This window comes from Camelus bactrianus, chromosome 34, assembly GCF_048773025.1.
Source record: "Camelus bactrianus isolate YW-2024 breed Bactrian camel chromosome 34, ASM4877302v1, whole genome shotgun sequence".
In the NCBI taxonomy this organism is placed as follows: Eukaryota; Metazoa; Chordata; class Mammalia; order Artiodactyla; family Camelidae; genus Camelus; species Camelus bactrianus.
The window spans coordinates 4,895,699-4,912,099 of NC_133572.1; the positions used below are offsets into that span (position 1 = coordinate 4,895,699).

Consider the following 16,401-nt stretch of genomic DNA (forward strand, 5'->3'; position numbering starts at 1 on the left):
TGTTTCTGCTTCTCATTTTCTATCATAAACCAAGCCATGTGGACCATAAGCTTTGAGCTTAAAGTCCCTTCAGCTGCAGAAGTCTGCAAGTTAGTTCTATGACTTTTCTCTTAATTTATGTTCTTTTCCCCTCTCTCCATTACTTATAAATTACTTAACTTCCCTGGGCCTCGGTTTTTCTATTTGGAAAATGGAAACAATAATAGATTGTTATAAGCATCAAATGAAGTAAGTAAAGCTCTTACCTCAGTGCTTAACACAAAGGCCTCCAAAATGTCATTAACTTTACTCTCACTTGACCTTCTGCAAGTCCGGTGAGAACTATAAAATACTATAGAAATGTTAGTTGTTTATTATTTTTTCCTTCAAGTATCATGGTGAATTGGAAAGAAGGCTCCGGATTTTAAAAGACCTGTCTTCCAGGCAGAACTCTGAATTTTGATGAGCCTCAATTTCCTCATCTGTAAAATGAGAATAATAACATGTGCCTTCCCTCCACCTAAGATTTTTTTCCTTCCCCAGGAATTAAAAGGCAATGTACAGGAAAGCATCACTCTTCAAGCATATGTTATAATCATGACAGATGGTGTCCAGGAATCACAATGCGGACGCTCTATAGGCACGAGGATTCAATGGGATTAAAAAAATTTTTTTAAGATGCCCGATCAACAGTAAGCACTCAAAACATGTTAGCTATTATTTCCTTTACCTTTTCCATTCTTGCCTCTTCCTCCTTCTGAAAACTCAGGGGTTGCACTACCCAGCTGACCTCTGCAGCTCAACTTCTATTATTGTCTCCTTCCTCTCTCCTCCTCACCACCCGCTTTTTCCCTTCTCCCTCTCTCTTTCTACTGCAGCTCTCCTCTCCCCTCAGGCACCCGGTACAGCCCGAAGTCCACAACTCAGGCCGCTTAGCGCTGACACGGAACCAGCAAGAACCTGCCTGAGACCAAGGCTTCCCTCTGCAAGTGGCTACTAGCACTCGTCCAGCAATAAAGTTTTATTGAAATAAGGCAGAAAAAAAGGCGCCCGTCAGTCTTTCCTCAGCAGCCAATGAGAAAGCGGGACGTCTACGTCGCTCACGGGAGCTTCAGCAGTCCGAGGTGGGGCGGGGCACGTCGCGCTCGAATCCCCCTCGGAAGAGCGGAAGTACAGCCGGAAGCCAGCCATAGAGTTTAGGGGCCAGAGCGACTCTGCAGGGAGGTGGCAGGAAAGGCTGGGAACAGCTGCCGGAGGTGACGGAGCAGTGGCCCCGCCCGGTGTGCTGGAAGGCGAAGCTTCCAGGTAGCGGCCCGCAGAGTCTGACCCAGAATACGACGGGGCAGCCGACAGGAGCCCACGGTCCCAGGGCGGCTTCTTTAAGGGAGGGGGCGGAGCCACGTGAAGGACCTTGAGGGTGAGGTCACATGGTTCGGGGCACATGCGGGGCACCGTGGAGTTTTGAGGGATCGTCGTCGTTGGGGTGAACCACTATGTGCCATCCCTTCCTCCACTGCGACCCGTGCCTTGCGGTTTAATGGGGTGCACGTGCTGGGGCTTGGGGTTAGGGCCAGGGATGGGGGAGGGTGGGCGTGGCAGCCCTGTCTCAGCCAGGCTTCTATCGAAGTGGCCAATTTTAGGAGTCCTAGATCCAGTGTTAGACTGCTCCATCTCTGAATCCTCGTTGCGAAAGTGGCCCAGTGCCTCTGCAATCCAGCCTCTAGCCCTGTGCTTTCCACCCTTCCCAGTTCAGGAACTTCCAGCTTCACAACCTCTTTCCTTGCAGCTCCAGACTTCCGGAGCCCAGGTCCCCGCAGCTCAGTGCAGCCATGAGTGCCGAGGTGAAGGTGACAGGGCAGAACCAGGAGCAATTCCTGCTCCTGGCCAAGTCGGCCAAGGGGGCAGCACTGGCCACGCTCATCCACCAGGTGCTGGAGGCCCCCGGTGTCTACGTGTTTGGGGAACTGCTGGATATGCCTAATGTTAGAGAGGTGGGTTCCTGGCCTGGATAGCCCGCAGTGAAGCTTGGGGCTGAAGTTTGAATTTGAGAGTGGTTGGGCAGGGCTCATTTTGCAACCCCATAAGCATTCAGTTGAACAAGAATACAGTGATAATTAACTGGCAGCTTGCAGAGATAAGCAGGCAGGTAAATCTCTAAACCTCTTGTTTTCCTTCTGGGGATGAATGACCTACAAACCCCAGTATTTTTCACTTTTAAGCAAACGACCTTGCGATTCAGAATAGGAGACTTGATTCCAGCCTGTTTCCATCAGTGTACCTCTTAATAATTGTATCACCTTGATTAGGTCACTTTTGTTTTAAAGCCTAAATTTTCTTTTAAAAAAAATGGACCTGATACTACCTGTCACTGTTACTGTAGATATCAGATGAGATTATGGGAAAATGTAAAGTCTGGTACAAATGGAAGGATGAATGTGAAATTGGCCTGCCCTGTTCTCTCCCTCTTTGCACCTTATGCTAATTCACTAAGTTAGATAAGGTAGAAGGTAGCTTTTCCCCAAAAACACACGACAAGATGCTAGGAACACAGCAGAGAGAACTGTTCACACAGAAATGGCAGAGTTAAGAGTTTAAAGTTCAGAGTGGGTGGGTTGCCAAGATGTATGACACCAGCTCGAGTTCTGAGATGCTGTGACAGTGCTGGGTGGGCTGGTGATTGAGTCAATGGATTTAGCTTTTCGGAGACTGCCATCTTTCCCTGCTTTCCTCTGCAGTGGAACTAAAGAGAATCAAGGTGAAGAAAAAGAAGTATGTTTGGGGTGCCAGTTTAGCACTCTGCTAGTTGTCTGGGAATACCAGAAAAGTACGAGACTCAGTGCTACCCTCTGATACTTACATTCTGGTTGCAGAGATAAAGATGAATGGATATCCATGTATAAGTCATTTATTTAGCAAGCATTTATCGGCAGAGCCAACTACATGCACAGCTCTGCTAGACCTAAGTGTGGTACCAGAGACTGGGTCTGTAATCTTGTTGAAAGATATTCTTAGGTAACAACTTTAGGTGGCCTTTGATTGACTAAATGCCAGAAGGGGTGATCAGTGGTAGGAGGAGAAGAGGTCTGGGTGGGTTGGCCTGGGTGATGAAAGCTCCCAGATGAGGCCAGTCTGAAGCAGAATCCACAAATCCCAGAGCCTGTCCAGACCGTGTAGCTGTCAGGGGAGTGAGGCTGAGGCGGGAGTCTTTGGTGCATTGGGAAGTACAGCAGACTCCCTAAAGATACTCAAATTCAGAAATACTCTTAAGGGCCACACAACACAATTTTCAGTGTCTGGTGTGTGTGTGTTTGTGTGTTAGTTAGATAACACTCTGAAGGTTTTCAGCTCTGCGTTTAGGGTAGGAGTTGGAGGTGAATGGAGGACGAGGGGACTGTGGATTGAGGGGATCATGTAAACAAAGCCCTGGACGTGAAAATGAGGCCTTCCCATGGGGAGGGTGATCAGAGAGGCAGAGAGCTGCTTTTGATGAGCTGGGAAAGCTGATGTTGGAGGGGGAGGATAGGGCCAGAAAGTGGAATTCAAATGAGGAGGGTGGGAGGGTGGAGAGAGATGCCCTTCCTGTCACCTCTTCATCATGTTCTTGCAGCTGGCTGAGAGTGACTTCGCTTCCACGTTTCGGCTACTGACGGTGTTTGCTTACGGGACATATGCTGACTACTTAGGTAACCGGAGGGGCTGGAGCTCTGGACTATTGGAGGTGGGAGAAGGGCAGTTTCTGGAGGGACTTAGAAGAAATCCTATGTAGATCCCTGAAGTACACAGGGTCAGGGTTAAGACCTGAACTGGCATGGAAAACTTAAAAAAAAAAAAAAAGGCAAGAGACGGAGGCTAGAGCTTCCCACAATACAAAACCAGGATTTCCTACACTTTGTCTTTTTTCCTAGCTGAAGCCCGGAACCTTCCCCCACTCACAGAGGCTCAGAAGAATAAGCTTCGACACCTATCAGTTGTCACCCTGGCTGCCAAAGTCAAGGTGAGTGACAGCCCCCTAGTCCTGGGCCGAGGAGCACCCTTTTGTGTGTCCCTTCTCAAGGGCCCAGATAAAGGGAGTGGCCCTCAGAAAGCCTCTGACCACAGTGTTCCTTCTTCCTACCTCCTCTGATGTCCCTGCAAGGTCTGTGTCTGAACTCTGTTACCTGTGGCCTTTTAGACTGAATAGTATTCTCTTAGTTTTTTGTTTAGTTTCTGTTTTTCAATAACTTCGGTTCTAAGTAAAACTTCTTTTGTGTTTTGGGTCAGAATAGCAACTAGGGTGTCGCTCACTGTGCTGTTCAGCGTCCTGCACCCCCACCCCCTGTAAAGTCCCGTGCAGACAGCCGAGCTGGAACAGTGCTCTCTCTTCTGGTGAAGTGCCAGGCTTTTGTTTGCTAGAATAAGAAATACATAACCCTGAAGTATCTTTGTATGTCCCGTTGGCTTCCATTTTTTAATAACTATCCCCCTCCGCCTGTCAGCATCTCCCACCTGTTACCTGACTCTCCTGTCTTTCTCACGATTTTACGTAAATCAGGCTCTCTACCGTGAGATGCCTCTTTGGAAGCAGACAGAATCTAAATGGTAAACAGAGTAACTCCAGGGAGAGCCCACATCCATCCTTCTGTTGTGTCAAGCTGATCTTGACCAAGTCCATGTGTGTCCCTGAGCTGTGGCCAGAGGATTGACACCCGGGCAGATGTCACTTTCTTCCCCTGTGGTGGGGAGGGTAAGCAGGGTAGGGGAGCATAAGTCTTTGATTTAAGATTGTCCTTTTCATGATGTTATTTCTCATGTGGAAATGCTTTTATTTATTTTGCCCTAGAACCAGACTTTTAGAGATGATTTAGGAGTAGGAGTGGAGGGTGGGCAGGGGGAAAGGAGGGAAGGAGAATCTTGGAAGCCCTCCTCTGCTGCTGAACCTCACAAACCCCAGCCTGACCTCCGGGCCCCAGTGTATCCCATATGCAGTGCTGCTGGAGGCCCTGGCCCTGCGGAACGTGCGGCAGCTGGAAGACCTTGTCATTGAGGCTGTGTACGCTGACGTGCTTCGAGGCTCCCTGGACCAGCGCAACCAGCGGCTGGAGGTTGACTACAGCATCGGACGGGACATCCAACGCCAGGACCTCAGTGCCATCGCCCGAACCCTGCAGGAGTGGTGAGACCTGTGTTCCGGCGCTGTCCCTTCTCTGCTCACCCCAAGACAGGGAGGGGTTCTCTGGAGGGGGTGCTGGGCTGGGCGGCAGAGATGGAACCCAAAAGAATGCAGGGGAATGAGTTCGTTCCTCCAGAGGCTTCTGAGGGAAGCGAGGAGTGGAGGTGGGCCTGGGGAACAGGAGGCGGGAGGCGCGTTCTCCATATAGCAATGGGGGAGAGATGGGGGAGCTCCTGAGAGGATCCTCACTGGGAGGTGGGATCCTCACCTGTCTCAGCTAGATTTAACCCACTGGTCTGACCAGCACTGTCCAAAGGCTGTGGCTTCTCCCACTTCTGTTTTCTCTCTGTGTTCCTGTCTGACGTTAGTTCATGAATACACCTTCTTTTTTGCGTCTCCAGGCACCTCCTTTCTCCTCCCTTATCCTGTCTTGAGTGTCCTTCTGGCTCCTGGGAAGGTTGTTGCAGGCGGTTTCCAGGTGCCCTGGCGAGGCTTCTGACTCAGGGCTCTGGATGCCAGGATCTAGGGGTCTTTCTGAGTCTGTGATCGCAGCCCTCTGCTGACACACCTCCCCGCCGATTCCCGCAGGTGTGTGGGCTGTGAGGTGGTGCTGTCAGGCATTGAAGAGCAGGTGAGCCGTGCCAACCAGCACAAGGAGCAGCAGCTGGGCCTGAAGCAGCAGATTGAGAGCGAGGTGAGGAGGCGGGGGAGGAAGACGGCCCAAAGCTCCTCCAGCCTGGGCTGGCTGCCCTGGGCAGAGGGGTTTGAACACTGGCTGTCGCCAACAGACCCGGGGGCAGGGCCTGTCAGTTTCTGGAACCTTCCTTGTTTTCCCCACTCTTTACCCTGGTAGGTCGCCAACCTTAAAAAAACCATCAAAGTTACAACAGCAGCCGCTGCCGCAGCCACATCCCAGGACCCTGAGCAGCACCTGACTGAGCTGCGGGAGCCGGCTCCTGGCACCAACCAGCGCCAGCCCGGCAAGAAGGCCTCCAAGGGCAAGGGGTGAGCAAGCGCGGCAGGGACCGCTCGCTTCCGGGGTGCCTTGCTTTCACTCCAGAGGCCTGGCCGCCCTCATCCCTTTGGTCATTTATGTGGGGGTTCGGAAGAGGGGAGCTTGCAGGGCTTCGGGGAGTCCCTGAGCCTCTCTCTCTCTCTCCACCCCTTGCCAGGCTCCGAGGGAGCGCCAAGATTTGGTCCAAGTCGAACTGAAGGGACTGTCGTTTCTTCCCTGGGGATGTGGGGTCCCAGCTGCCCACCTGCCCCTTAGGAGTCCTCAGAGAGCCTTCCTGTGCCCCTGGCCAGCTGATAATCTAGGTTCATGACCCTTCACCTGCCTTCTTCTCTCCCCCACCCGCAAACATAGATCACACCTTCTCTAGGGAGAAGGCGAGTACAAGTCATGTTTTTGTTGGTACTTTTTAATGTGACTTTCTTATGTGTCCCATCATCCCCTCCTCCTCCCTGCCTATTTCTTTAGGAGCCAGCATCTGTCTCTGTTTATTATATGGCATTAGTAGGTGGGTCTGCTCCATCGCCAGCATCACCCACACATGTTCCTTCTCCCACTGCCCCACCCCTGCACGTCTAACCCCCAGCTCCTGCTCCCTGCCCCTATCCTGTTTGGGCAGCATCTGAAGAGCCAGAGGGCTCCCACCTTTATTCCCACCCTGAGAGTGCCGGAGCCAGCCTGCCATTCTGGGAACCACTGGACACTTTCATCCTAGAATCCCGTCACCCAGCAGTTGCTTCCTCTCCTCTCTCTTCCCCTTGGGTCCGGGAGCGCTGCTGCTTCAGTGACCCCAGAACCTAAGGGCAGCTGTTTCTTGAGCTGTTGTGAGATGGTTCTTTCTTGACTCTGGCTGTTTGAAAGCCTGATGGCAACCTTGCAAGGATTTATACTTTTGTGAGTTTGGGAACGGAAGGGGATAGAGATTGTATAAAAAGAATATATATACATATAGCTATATATGACATAATACAGAAATAAATCTATGAGAAGTCTATCTACAAACATGCCCTGAACTGGGTATCTTCTGTCCTTGGTATTCGTGGATGGGAAGGCTCATTCCCAGTCCACTCTAAAGCAAAGTGCTGGGAAAAGGAGAGAACTGGATGCAACGTGCCGATTCCCCGCCTAGGAGCCAGGAGCCCTCGGCCCTGGGCTGTATGACTCTGGACACACTGCTGAGTATCTTGGCATTCATTCAGAAGCAATGGATACTTACCAAGCACCGACCCATGGTAGGCACTGGAGCTGCAAATGATGGTCACTGTCCCTGCTCTCAGCCTGTTTCCTTCCACCTTATAGAATTATAGGGGGAATAGTTGATAGTAAACTGCAATTTTTGCATCAAAACCACATAGGACTCTCAGGTCTCAGTAAGAAGCAGCAGTCGGGCTCCTGTCCTCTGTCCAAGGCAGAGCATTCCAAACAGCATGCTGGGAGGGTTGGTCTCCTTGGCCCAGTGCACTGCTGTGCGCATCCTAGAAGTGGAAGGTCTAGTGTAAGGGGCAGTTGGCCCCCCACTTGTAGGGGAAGGGATTGCCTCCTGAGGGTCCCAGTGTTGACTGAGCTGCTCTCCAGAGCTTGTGCTGACCTCTAGTGGAGGTGGAGGGTTGACCATTCTTCGTTGGTCTCAAAAGTATCAGTCATAGAATTGGAAAGTGGGAGTGGATCCTGAGTTTTTGGTTAAATTGGGCCCGTTGTCTTGAGGAGCAGTGGATCCTTAATGAGACCAGTCCAGTGAGCCCTGTCTCAGGAGCTGACGCTCTCAGCCTCGCATTTTACCTTTGGCCTGGACAGGCTTGTTGGGCCTATTGCATCTTGCTTCTCAGTCTCTGCCTCTGAAATAAGCCCCTTCTTCCTTCCGCACCATCTCGTGTGTAGAAACCGCTAATTCCTGATGCTTTGCCCCTGTCCCTACCCTCCCCCAAACCTGCCCATTCCCCCAGATTTCCTCTTGAACTTCAGGGTCTCATTTTCCTGTAAGCTGGTCCCAGATAATGACTCCGTAACTCCCCTGGCTCCTCTAGTTCCAGCTCTCAGTGGGTGGCTCTAAAGTCTAGTGCGGGCTGGGCTGGGACTGCCTGGCCCAACATGCAAGCAGGGAGGAGGGGCCCTTCACAGCCCTAAGGACATGCAAATGCAATTTGTCCTTGATTTACAAAGAAAGGGCTCTTGGCCACCAAGGCATGGAGGTGGGGAAGGAGATTATTTGTGGGCTGTTTTTGACCATGCTGTGTGGTTCAGGATTTAGGGATTTGGTGTATAACCAAGCCTAGGGCACTAGGGAAATTCTCCCAACCAACCAAAAACCTTATCGCCACTTGCACATTCTCACACACTGGTCCCTCCTGTACAGCAGTCTTAAGAGATCTTAGGGCTGGACCACTCTGGGAAGAAGTGGAGGAAGAAAACTTGCCTTTGTGAGAATTCACATCTCATGCACGTGACACAGACGACACTTGGAAGGTTAAACCAAAGTCTCTGGAGCCAGAACAGCAGTTGGCCGAGGTGCGTCTACGCACAAGAAGAGCGGAGACAGTGTCTGCAGTCAGCGTTTCTTCAAGATCACCGGCACCTCAGAGTTCGGCATCCGAGGGGAGTACCACCAGGAACTAATGCGGAGTAAAGACATTCTCAGGTGGAGGAAAAGTATGAGAATTTGTTACCAGCAGATCTACTGTAAAAGAAATGCTAAAGGAGGTTCTTGAGAGAAGAGAAATGATAATGGGAGACTTGGGGCATCAAGAATGAAGGAAGAGCGACATAAATGGAATATAGATTGTTTTCCTTTTAAATTCTTTAAAATGTTTATTCCAGTTGAAAGGGAAAATTATGAAGCTGTCCAGTGGGGTTTTCAGTCTCGCAGGTGTAATATGTGTGACAACTGCAAAACAGAGGCGTCAAAGTAAAGGGATGTGGGTGACGGTCAAGTTTCTACATTTAAAAGGAAGTGGTGAGATAAAAGTTCTCAGAGAACTGTGAACATACGTATTTTGTAATCCCTGAAGCAAAGATTAATACACATGAGTCCACAGGCCAAGTCCAGCCCACTGCTTGGTTTTGTAAATCGAATTTTATTGGAACATAGTTACACTTCATTTACATTTCCTCCCACTGTGCAGTACGGCATCAGAACTGACTGTTGCAACAGACATGTGTGGCCTGCAAAACCCGACATATTTGCTATCTGGCCCTTAACAGAAAAAGCTTGCCGATCCTGTCCTAGAGCAACCACTTAAAAATTGGAAAAAAATCACTGGACAAAGTGGAATACTAAATAGTATTCAAATAAACCAAAAGAAGGCTGGAACATGGACATAGTCGAATTGTAAGTAGAGGACCAAACAAACAATAAAATGATAGAAATAAATCCAAACATAATAATTATATTAAATATAAACAACCTAAGTGCAACAATTAAAAGATAGAAATTATCAAAATGAATTTAAAAAACCAAAAGATACAACTATATGCTGTCTTCAGAAAATCCATTTTCAAGTGTAACATAGGTGGGTTAAAAGTAAAAGGATGGGAAAAGATATACCATGCAAATACCAATCAGAAGAAAGCTGAAGTGGCTATAGGAATATCGGACAAATTAACTTCAGAGCAAGGAAGACTACCAGGGATAAAGAAGACTATTGAACGATGATAAAAACTTCAGTTTTCCAAGAAGATGTCATTCTAAATATCTCTGCATCTAACTACAGAGCTTCAAATTACATGAAGCAAAAACTGACAGATATCAAGGTAAAAACACACAAAGCCACATTATAGTTGAAAATGTCAAAACTGCCCTCCTAGTAATCAAAGAACAAGTAAACAGAAAATCAGAGAGTATGTAGAAGGATGTAGAACTGAGTGATGCCATCAGCCAATAGGATCTCACTGAAATTTACAGAACACTCCTCAACATGGCAGAATACACATTTTTTTTCAAGTGCACATGGAACATTTACCAAGATAGACTATATTCTGGGTCATAAACCAAACCTCAACAAATTTAAAAGAATTATGGTCATACAGGGTATATTTTCTGACCATAATGGAATTAAACCTAGAAATTAATGACAAAGATAACAGGGAAATTGCCAAACACTTGGAAACCAAACAACACATTGGTAAATCCATAGGTCAAAGAGGTGGTCCCAAGAGAAATGAGAAGATGTTGTGACCTTAACAAAAAGGAAAATACAAAATATCAAAATATATGGGATGCAGCTAAAGCAGTGATCAGAGAAAAAATCGTCAAGCACTTGCAGTAATAAAGAAGGTCTGAAGTCAACAATCTATGCTTCTACCTTGAGAAGGTACATAAAGAAGAGCAAAAATAAACAGCAAGCAAGCAGAAGGAAAACGAGCAGGAAGTAATGAAAACAAACAAAAAAAATCAATGAAACCAAAAGCTGTTTGAAATGATCAATAAATTTGATAAACCTCTAGCTATACTGACCAAAAAGAAAAAAGAGAGCAAGCAAGAAAGAAAAGGCACAAATAACCAGTATCAGGACTAAAAGGAGATACCACTGCACACGCCACAGACATTAGAAGATTGTAAGGAAATACTACAAGCAATTCTACACACAAATTAAACAACTTAAATGAAATGGACCAACTCTGAAAGCTACAAGTTACCAAAACTCAACCAAGAAGAGAGAGACAAATATAAATGTACAACTATAAAACTCAGAAGATAACAGAAGAAAATTTTAGTTACCAGGAGTTAGGCGAAGTGTTCTTACATATGACGCCAAAAAGATGATTCATAGAAGAAAAAGTGGTAAGTTAGACTTCATCAAAGTTCAGAACTTTTCCTTTGAAAAAGACATCAAGAGGAGAAAAGCCACAGTGTGAGAAAATCATTGTAGACCCCTGTCTACAAGACTTCTAAGCAGAATGTATAAAGAAATCTTAAAACTCAACAATAAGGAAATAAACAACCCAATTTTGAAAAATGGCTGAAAGACATTTCATCAAAGAGGCTATAATGATGACAAACACATGAAAGGATGTTCAACATCATTAATCATTAGGGGAATACCAGTTAAAACCACAGAGATGTGTCTGTTAGAATGAATAAAGGAATACCCACACACCTAACAGAACGGTTGAAATAAAATAAAAACTGACAATACCAACTGCTGGCAAGGATACAGAGCAGCTGGAACTCTCTCCCTCACGTTGCTGGTAGGAATGCCAAATGGTACAGCCACACTGGGAAACAGTTTGGCATTTTCTCACAAAGCTAAATACGCATTTACCATGTGACCTAGCAATCTCATGCCATTTCACTCCTGAAGAAATTAAAACATGTTCTCACACGTGTACCTGAATGTTTATAGCGGTTCTGTCCATAATTGCCCAAAACTGGAAACTGGAATGTTCTTTGACAGACGAATTGATAAAGTATAAACACACAGTAGAGTATTACTCAGCAATAGAAAGGAGTGAACTATTAATACACACGACAACAGGAGTACATCTAGAAGGCAGTGTGCTGAGTGTAGGAGCCAGTCTCAAAGGGTTACATACCACAGGCTGTCGATACCTTTACTGCCAGTTTGGTTCCAGAGCGAGTGAACATGAATTTTTGCTTTCCCGGTGCAAATGAAAGTTATACTTCTACTACACAGTAGTCTGTTCTGTGTGCACTAGCATTATGTCTAAAACAAAGTACGTATCGTAATTTTAAAATACTTCATTGCTAAAAAAATGATAAACATCATCTGAGCCTTCAGCAAGTCATAATCTTTGAAACAGTCACATCAGAGGTCACTGATCACAGATCACCATCACAAATACAATAATCATGAGAAAGTTTGAAATATTGCCAGAATCACCAAAATGTGACACAGAGACATGAAGTGAGCAAGTGCAGTAGGGAAAATGGCACCAATGGACTTGGTTGATGCAGGGTTTCCGCAAGTGTTCCGTTCATCAAAAAAACAGAAACAAAAACAAAAAACAGTGTCTGTGAAGTGCAATAAAATGAGGTCTGCCTGTGTGGGACTTGATTACATGACATCCTGGAAACAGCACAACTATAGCAAGGGAGAACAAATCAGTGGCTGCTGAGGGTTAGGACTGGAGGAGGGGGGTGGCTTCAGAGGAGCAGGAAGAGGAGGTTTGGGGGTGATGGAACTGTTTTGATCGTGACTGTGGTGGTGTTTACACAAATCTGTATGCATTAAAACTCAGAACAAACACAGCAACTTCATCATATGTTAAAAATACAATATTGAAAAAAACAAACATGCTAGACTCCTGGCATCCATCATTTTAAACACCGTGCCATTACTTGTAACTTTTAATATAAATGTGAAAAAATTTTCAATCATCAAGGAGCTTTCCATCTAAAGGACCCGCATGGTGAATCTTGCCGCACAGCATGTTAGTATCATTTGTGTCAATCTGGATTTTGAGTCCCGGCTGCTGGGTAGTTGTATGATGGTCCGCAAGTCACCCTGTACTTGAGCAGTAAAATAGGAGAGGGGTTTGAATGGTATTTGTAACCATTGCTAAGCTGCATCGGAATCCTCTCCAACCTTGGGATTCTGCTTTAGTGGGTCTGGGGTGGTGATTCTGATCTGGTGTCACTTTTGGGAACGGCCAGAGAGGGTGATCTCTAAGATCTCTTTCAGCTCGAAGATTTTTATTTGTATCATATTCTGGGTTTGCTTGAATTAAGGTCTCTGTGTAATTGGGAATCAGCTTCTGTCCTTCCGGGCCACATTCCCTGTGAACTGGGGATCCCTCCTGCCCCGAATCTAGGACAGCTGTCTAAGTTCACCAGTGATTTTCTAAGAATCCAGCTTTTTCCCTTTCATCAAGCTGTTTCCCACCTCAGTGTCACCTTGACCTTTCCCAGTGTATTTCTGCTCCCTCTTTTATCTTTTTACTTTTTATTTTTTGACATTTCAGAAGGCTACTTAATTTTATTTTTTTATTATTCATTTATTTATTTTTTAAATTGAAGTAGAGCTGATTTACAAGGTTGTTGTTAGTTTCTGGTATACAGCTTAGTCCTTTTAGAGACTCAGTCCCACCTCTGGGGCCCTTTCTCATGCCAGCTTCTCTCCCATCCTCCAGCTCGGGGGTCTGAATGTCCTAGCCTCGGACCTTCAGACACTTGCTTGGCCTCCGGGCTGGAGAACACTGGCATCTGGGAGATAATTGTTAGAACCTTCCAGCTGTCCAGGTGACAGAACTGAAGAGGATGGGATGGACGCTGGGAGGAACCAGGGCAGCCCCTGCTTGTGTCTTAAAGATGAATCTTCAGGGAATAAGAATCATAAAGGGCAGAAAAAGAGCAAGGAACCCTGAACCAAAACCCACTCATCTCAGGGACAGTCCAGAGCCGGGAAGGGGCTGAGCCTGGAAGCAGAACTGCCTGCTTCTTGTCCTCCAGGGGTACCATTTAAGGCCAGCCACGGAGGCTAGGAAGGCTCAGAGCCGCCAGCCCTCTCTGCACGGGGGGCACTTCAGGCCCACCTTCTGTCACAGCTCTGCCAGCCTCTGCACCCCAGGCCCCTCAGGTACCCTTCCCTCAAGCCCCGCCAGCCCCGCGCGCCCCGCAGGCTCTTCCCGGGATGGAGCTGGTTGGGAGGCTCCTTTGAGGAAGCAGCTACGCACAGTTTCTGCTCATGTCCCTTCTTGGTTATTTCTTACCTCCCAGTGCCTCCCAGACCAAACTCCCTGTCTTCATCTCTCCCTTCTAGTGCCACCTCACCTGGCTCCCACCTCTCCTAGTGGAAGACCACACAGATGTCTAAGAGGGAGAGAGGTACAGCCTACCTTTTACTCACCCTGGGACCCCCGGAGTGGCCTGAGAGAAGGAATCCTTGACCCTTGCTGCCCCCTCAGCCCCTGGAATGACCCCTTCCCAGGATTGAGCGCATCGAGGCAGGACAGGTATGGGGCACTGAATGGACATAGAAGACAGGGAGCTGGGAGACCAGACTGCTGGGTACTTCTCGTGGGTCAGCCTGTTCTCTAGGTGACCTGTTTATTCGATGTGGGCATTGGGCAGAGGAAGTGGGCACTGGGTAACGGGTGTTACTAGGACTTGAGGCCCTTTGTTATCCAGACTGCAAGATGGGCTGGGTCAGAGTGGCCCCAGACATTTCTGTTTCTATTTTCCCGTCTGTGAAGCTGAGGCATAAAAAGGTTTGAAAGAGAATAGTTGGTAGCTGGGAGAATGGAGGGCTGGAAGCTGATGCAAGTTCAGTAAGATGATTTCCAGCTTGTCTGGAAGCATCTTAGGAGTCCTGAGAGTAGAAGTGGGCATAAAGACCACCGGAGAGCACTGAAGGCACAGGACCGGGACAGGATACTGGGGCAAAGTCAGGCACCTTTATCCCATGCACTGTGTCAAATGCTTCCTCTGTACTAACTCACCTGATCTCCTAACTCTGAGGTATGAATCCATGTCCCCACTGCCACCAGCGCCTACGAAAAGGCCCATTTTACAAAGCAGGAGACTGACATTGAGAAATTTAGAGTCTTCCCCAGGGTCAGAGGTGAGCAAGGGGGCCCGGTGGGGCTTGCTTATACCAGCTTGTAGTCATAATTTCACTCCTCTAATTCCTAGTCTCCTACCAAGTATCAGCCTCTTCCAACCTATAATTTTTGGGGCTGGGGGGAAATAATGTAAGTGAGTCTGACCATGTCCTCCGGACATCTGTCAGAGGGCTGAGGGGGTGGCCATTGTGCACGAGGCTGGGCTGACTGGAGAGCTGGAAATGTAATGTCAGCCTCCTCCCCGAGTCCTTTCCTGGCTCTGCTCCCTGGCCCTCACCCCACATGGAAGACAGGTCAGGAAAGGGCCAGGGGGCTGGCTCTTGAGCGTCTCACCCACCTTGGCTAACACCTAATTTCCCACCACACATCCTTGCCAAAAACAACCATCATGGGCCCTACAGATAAGTGCTGGGTTGCAGAGTGGTCCTCCCCAAGAGCAGGAAGCAAGGGTGGAAACTAACTGGTTCATGTGTCTGAAAGCCAGGACCCAAATGGGAGAGCTTGTGAAACCCTAGATGACTCACCTAGACTGAAATCAAGGCAACCCTTGCCCTGCTCCAGCCCCCACTTGGAACTCTACCCCTGAGTGTGGGCACTGGGCCTGGAATCCAGGTTGAGAGATTGGGCATGAATTGTGGCCTAAGATTTTGTAATTGGAAGGGACCTCTACAGCTGAGGGCCAGGGAAGTAAATGGCCTGCCCAAGAACACGTGGCTGGCTTGGTGGCAGAGCTGAGAGGAGGAGCCTTGGGGCTCCTTCTACAACCCCAGTGAGCTCTCACCTGCCGCCTCCTCCAGAGACTGCTCCTCCCCCTCCCAGAGGAACTGTGTGTCATCTTGACAGCACAGATCGCGCTGGAATTGGAGGGCTATGGACGCTTTGAACATCATCGTCCACAATTCAGCAACCCAACTGGAGATGACCTCTCTCTGCCTCAACTTCTGGGATTCCTGGATTTTTTTAGCTGCTGGGCTGATTCCCTTGACCCTTGTGGTGCACCTTCAACAGACTTTCATGAGATTTAATACCCACCCTGGCCTAGAAGCCCGTGCCTGGTTGTCAAGCTCACCCTTGTCTCCCTGGTTGTTCAGTGACTGGACAAACCCTCTTGAATCTATTGTCCATCAGTGACACCAGGAAAACCCCCAACCCTGAGAGAACCTGGAAGGAGTGGTTTATTTTTGCCTTTGATTTGCCAACTGACAAGGACTGAAGATGTTTATAAAGTAGAAACTGCCCTCAGACTCTCACAGACACCTGCCATCACCAGTGAGTTGCCAGGAGGATCAGAGCACCGTTTGCTGAGCCAGGTCAGGCAGGAGTGACTGTCAAGAAATTTGAGTGCCTCATGCCCTTCCAGGGCTGCTCGGGTTCCAGGCTGGTTTTCTTCTCTGGTCTCCTTCTCTTGGCTCAAATTCTCAACAGCTGGGGGTGGAGGGTTTGAAGAATGCTGCTGACCCGAGCCTCTCCCAACCCCGAAGGACTGCATGTGGTTATCTGGGCTCCTTCCTGCTCTGTACCCCAAGTTTTCCCACCCACAGTCCAGGGGAGAAACTACGCCCAAGGGACAAGGGGCGGAGACTCCTCAGGCACCAGTGTGGGATGCCCTGCATCCCCCTGACAAATGAAGGTACAGCCAAAGCCAGGGACGGAGCCAGCAGGACAGCCCTTCTCGCCCCACAGCCCAGCCCAGCCCCGCCCGCTGCTGCTCCTCACCCGCCAGAGATCTGACAGCCCCACTGTC

General features: G+C 48.3%; 1 protein-coding gene across 4 annotated transcripts; it reads left to right on the top strand.

The window, feature by feature from the left end:
* The first annotated feature begins 1,126 nt into the window (after window positions 1-1,126).
* COPS7A (COP9 signalosome subunit 7A) lies at window positions 1,127-16,308 on the top strand. Of its 4 annotated transcripts, none has more exons than XM_010957708.3 (8): window positions 1,127-1,284; window positions 1,766-1,970; window positions 3,587-3,662; window positions 3,885-3,973; window positions 4,929-5,131; window positions 5,717-5,822; window positions 5,982-6,133; window positions 6,301-7,142. In XM_010957708.3, exons 2-8 carry the CDS (start codon window positions 1,809-1,811, stop codon window positions 6,338-6,340), a joined length of 828 nt encoding a protein of 275 aa, XP_010956010.1. In that variant the 5' UTR covers window positions 1,127-1,284; window positions 1,766-1,808; the 3' UTR covers window positions 6,341-7,142. The 4 variants fall into 4 exon arrangements, with proteins under 4 accessions (XP_010956010.1, XP_010956009.1, XP_045374626.1 ...); XM_010957707.3 differs by having other exon boundaries at window positions 1,239-1,396; XM_045518670.2 differs by lacking the exons at window positions 1,127-1,284; window positions 6,301-7,142 and adding exons at window positions 1,401-1,462; window positions 13,856-16,308.
* Window positions 16,309-16,401: the final 93 nt, after the last annotated feature.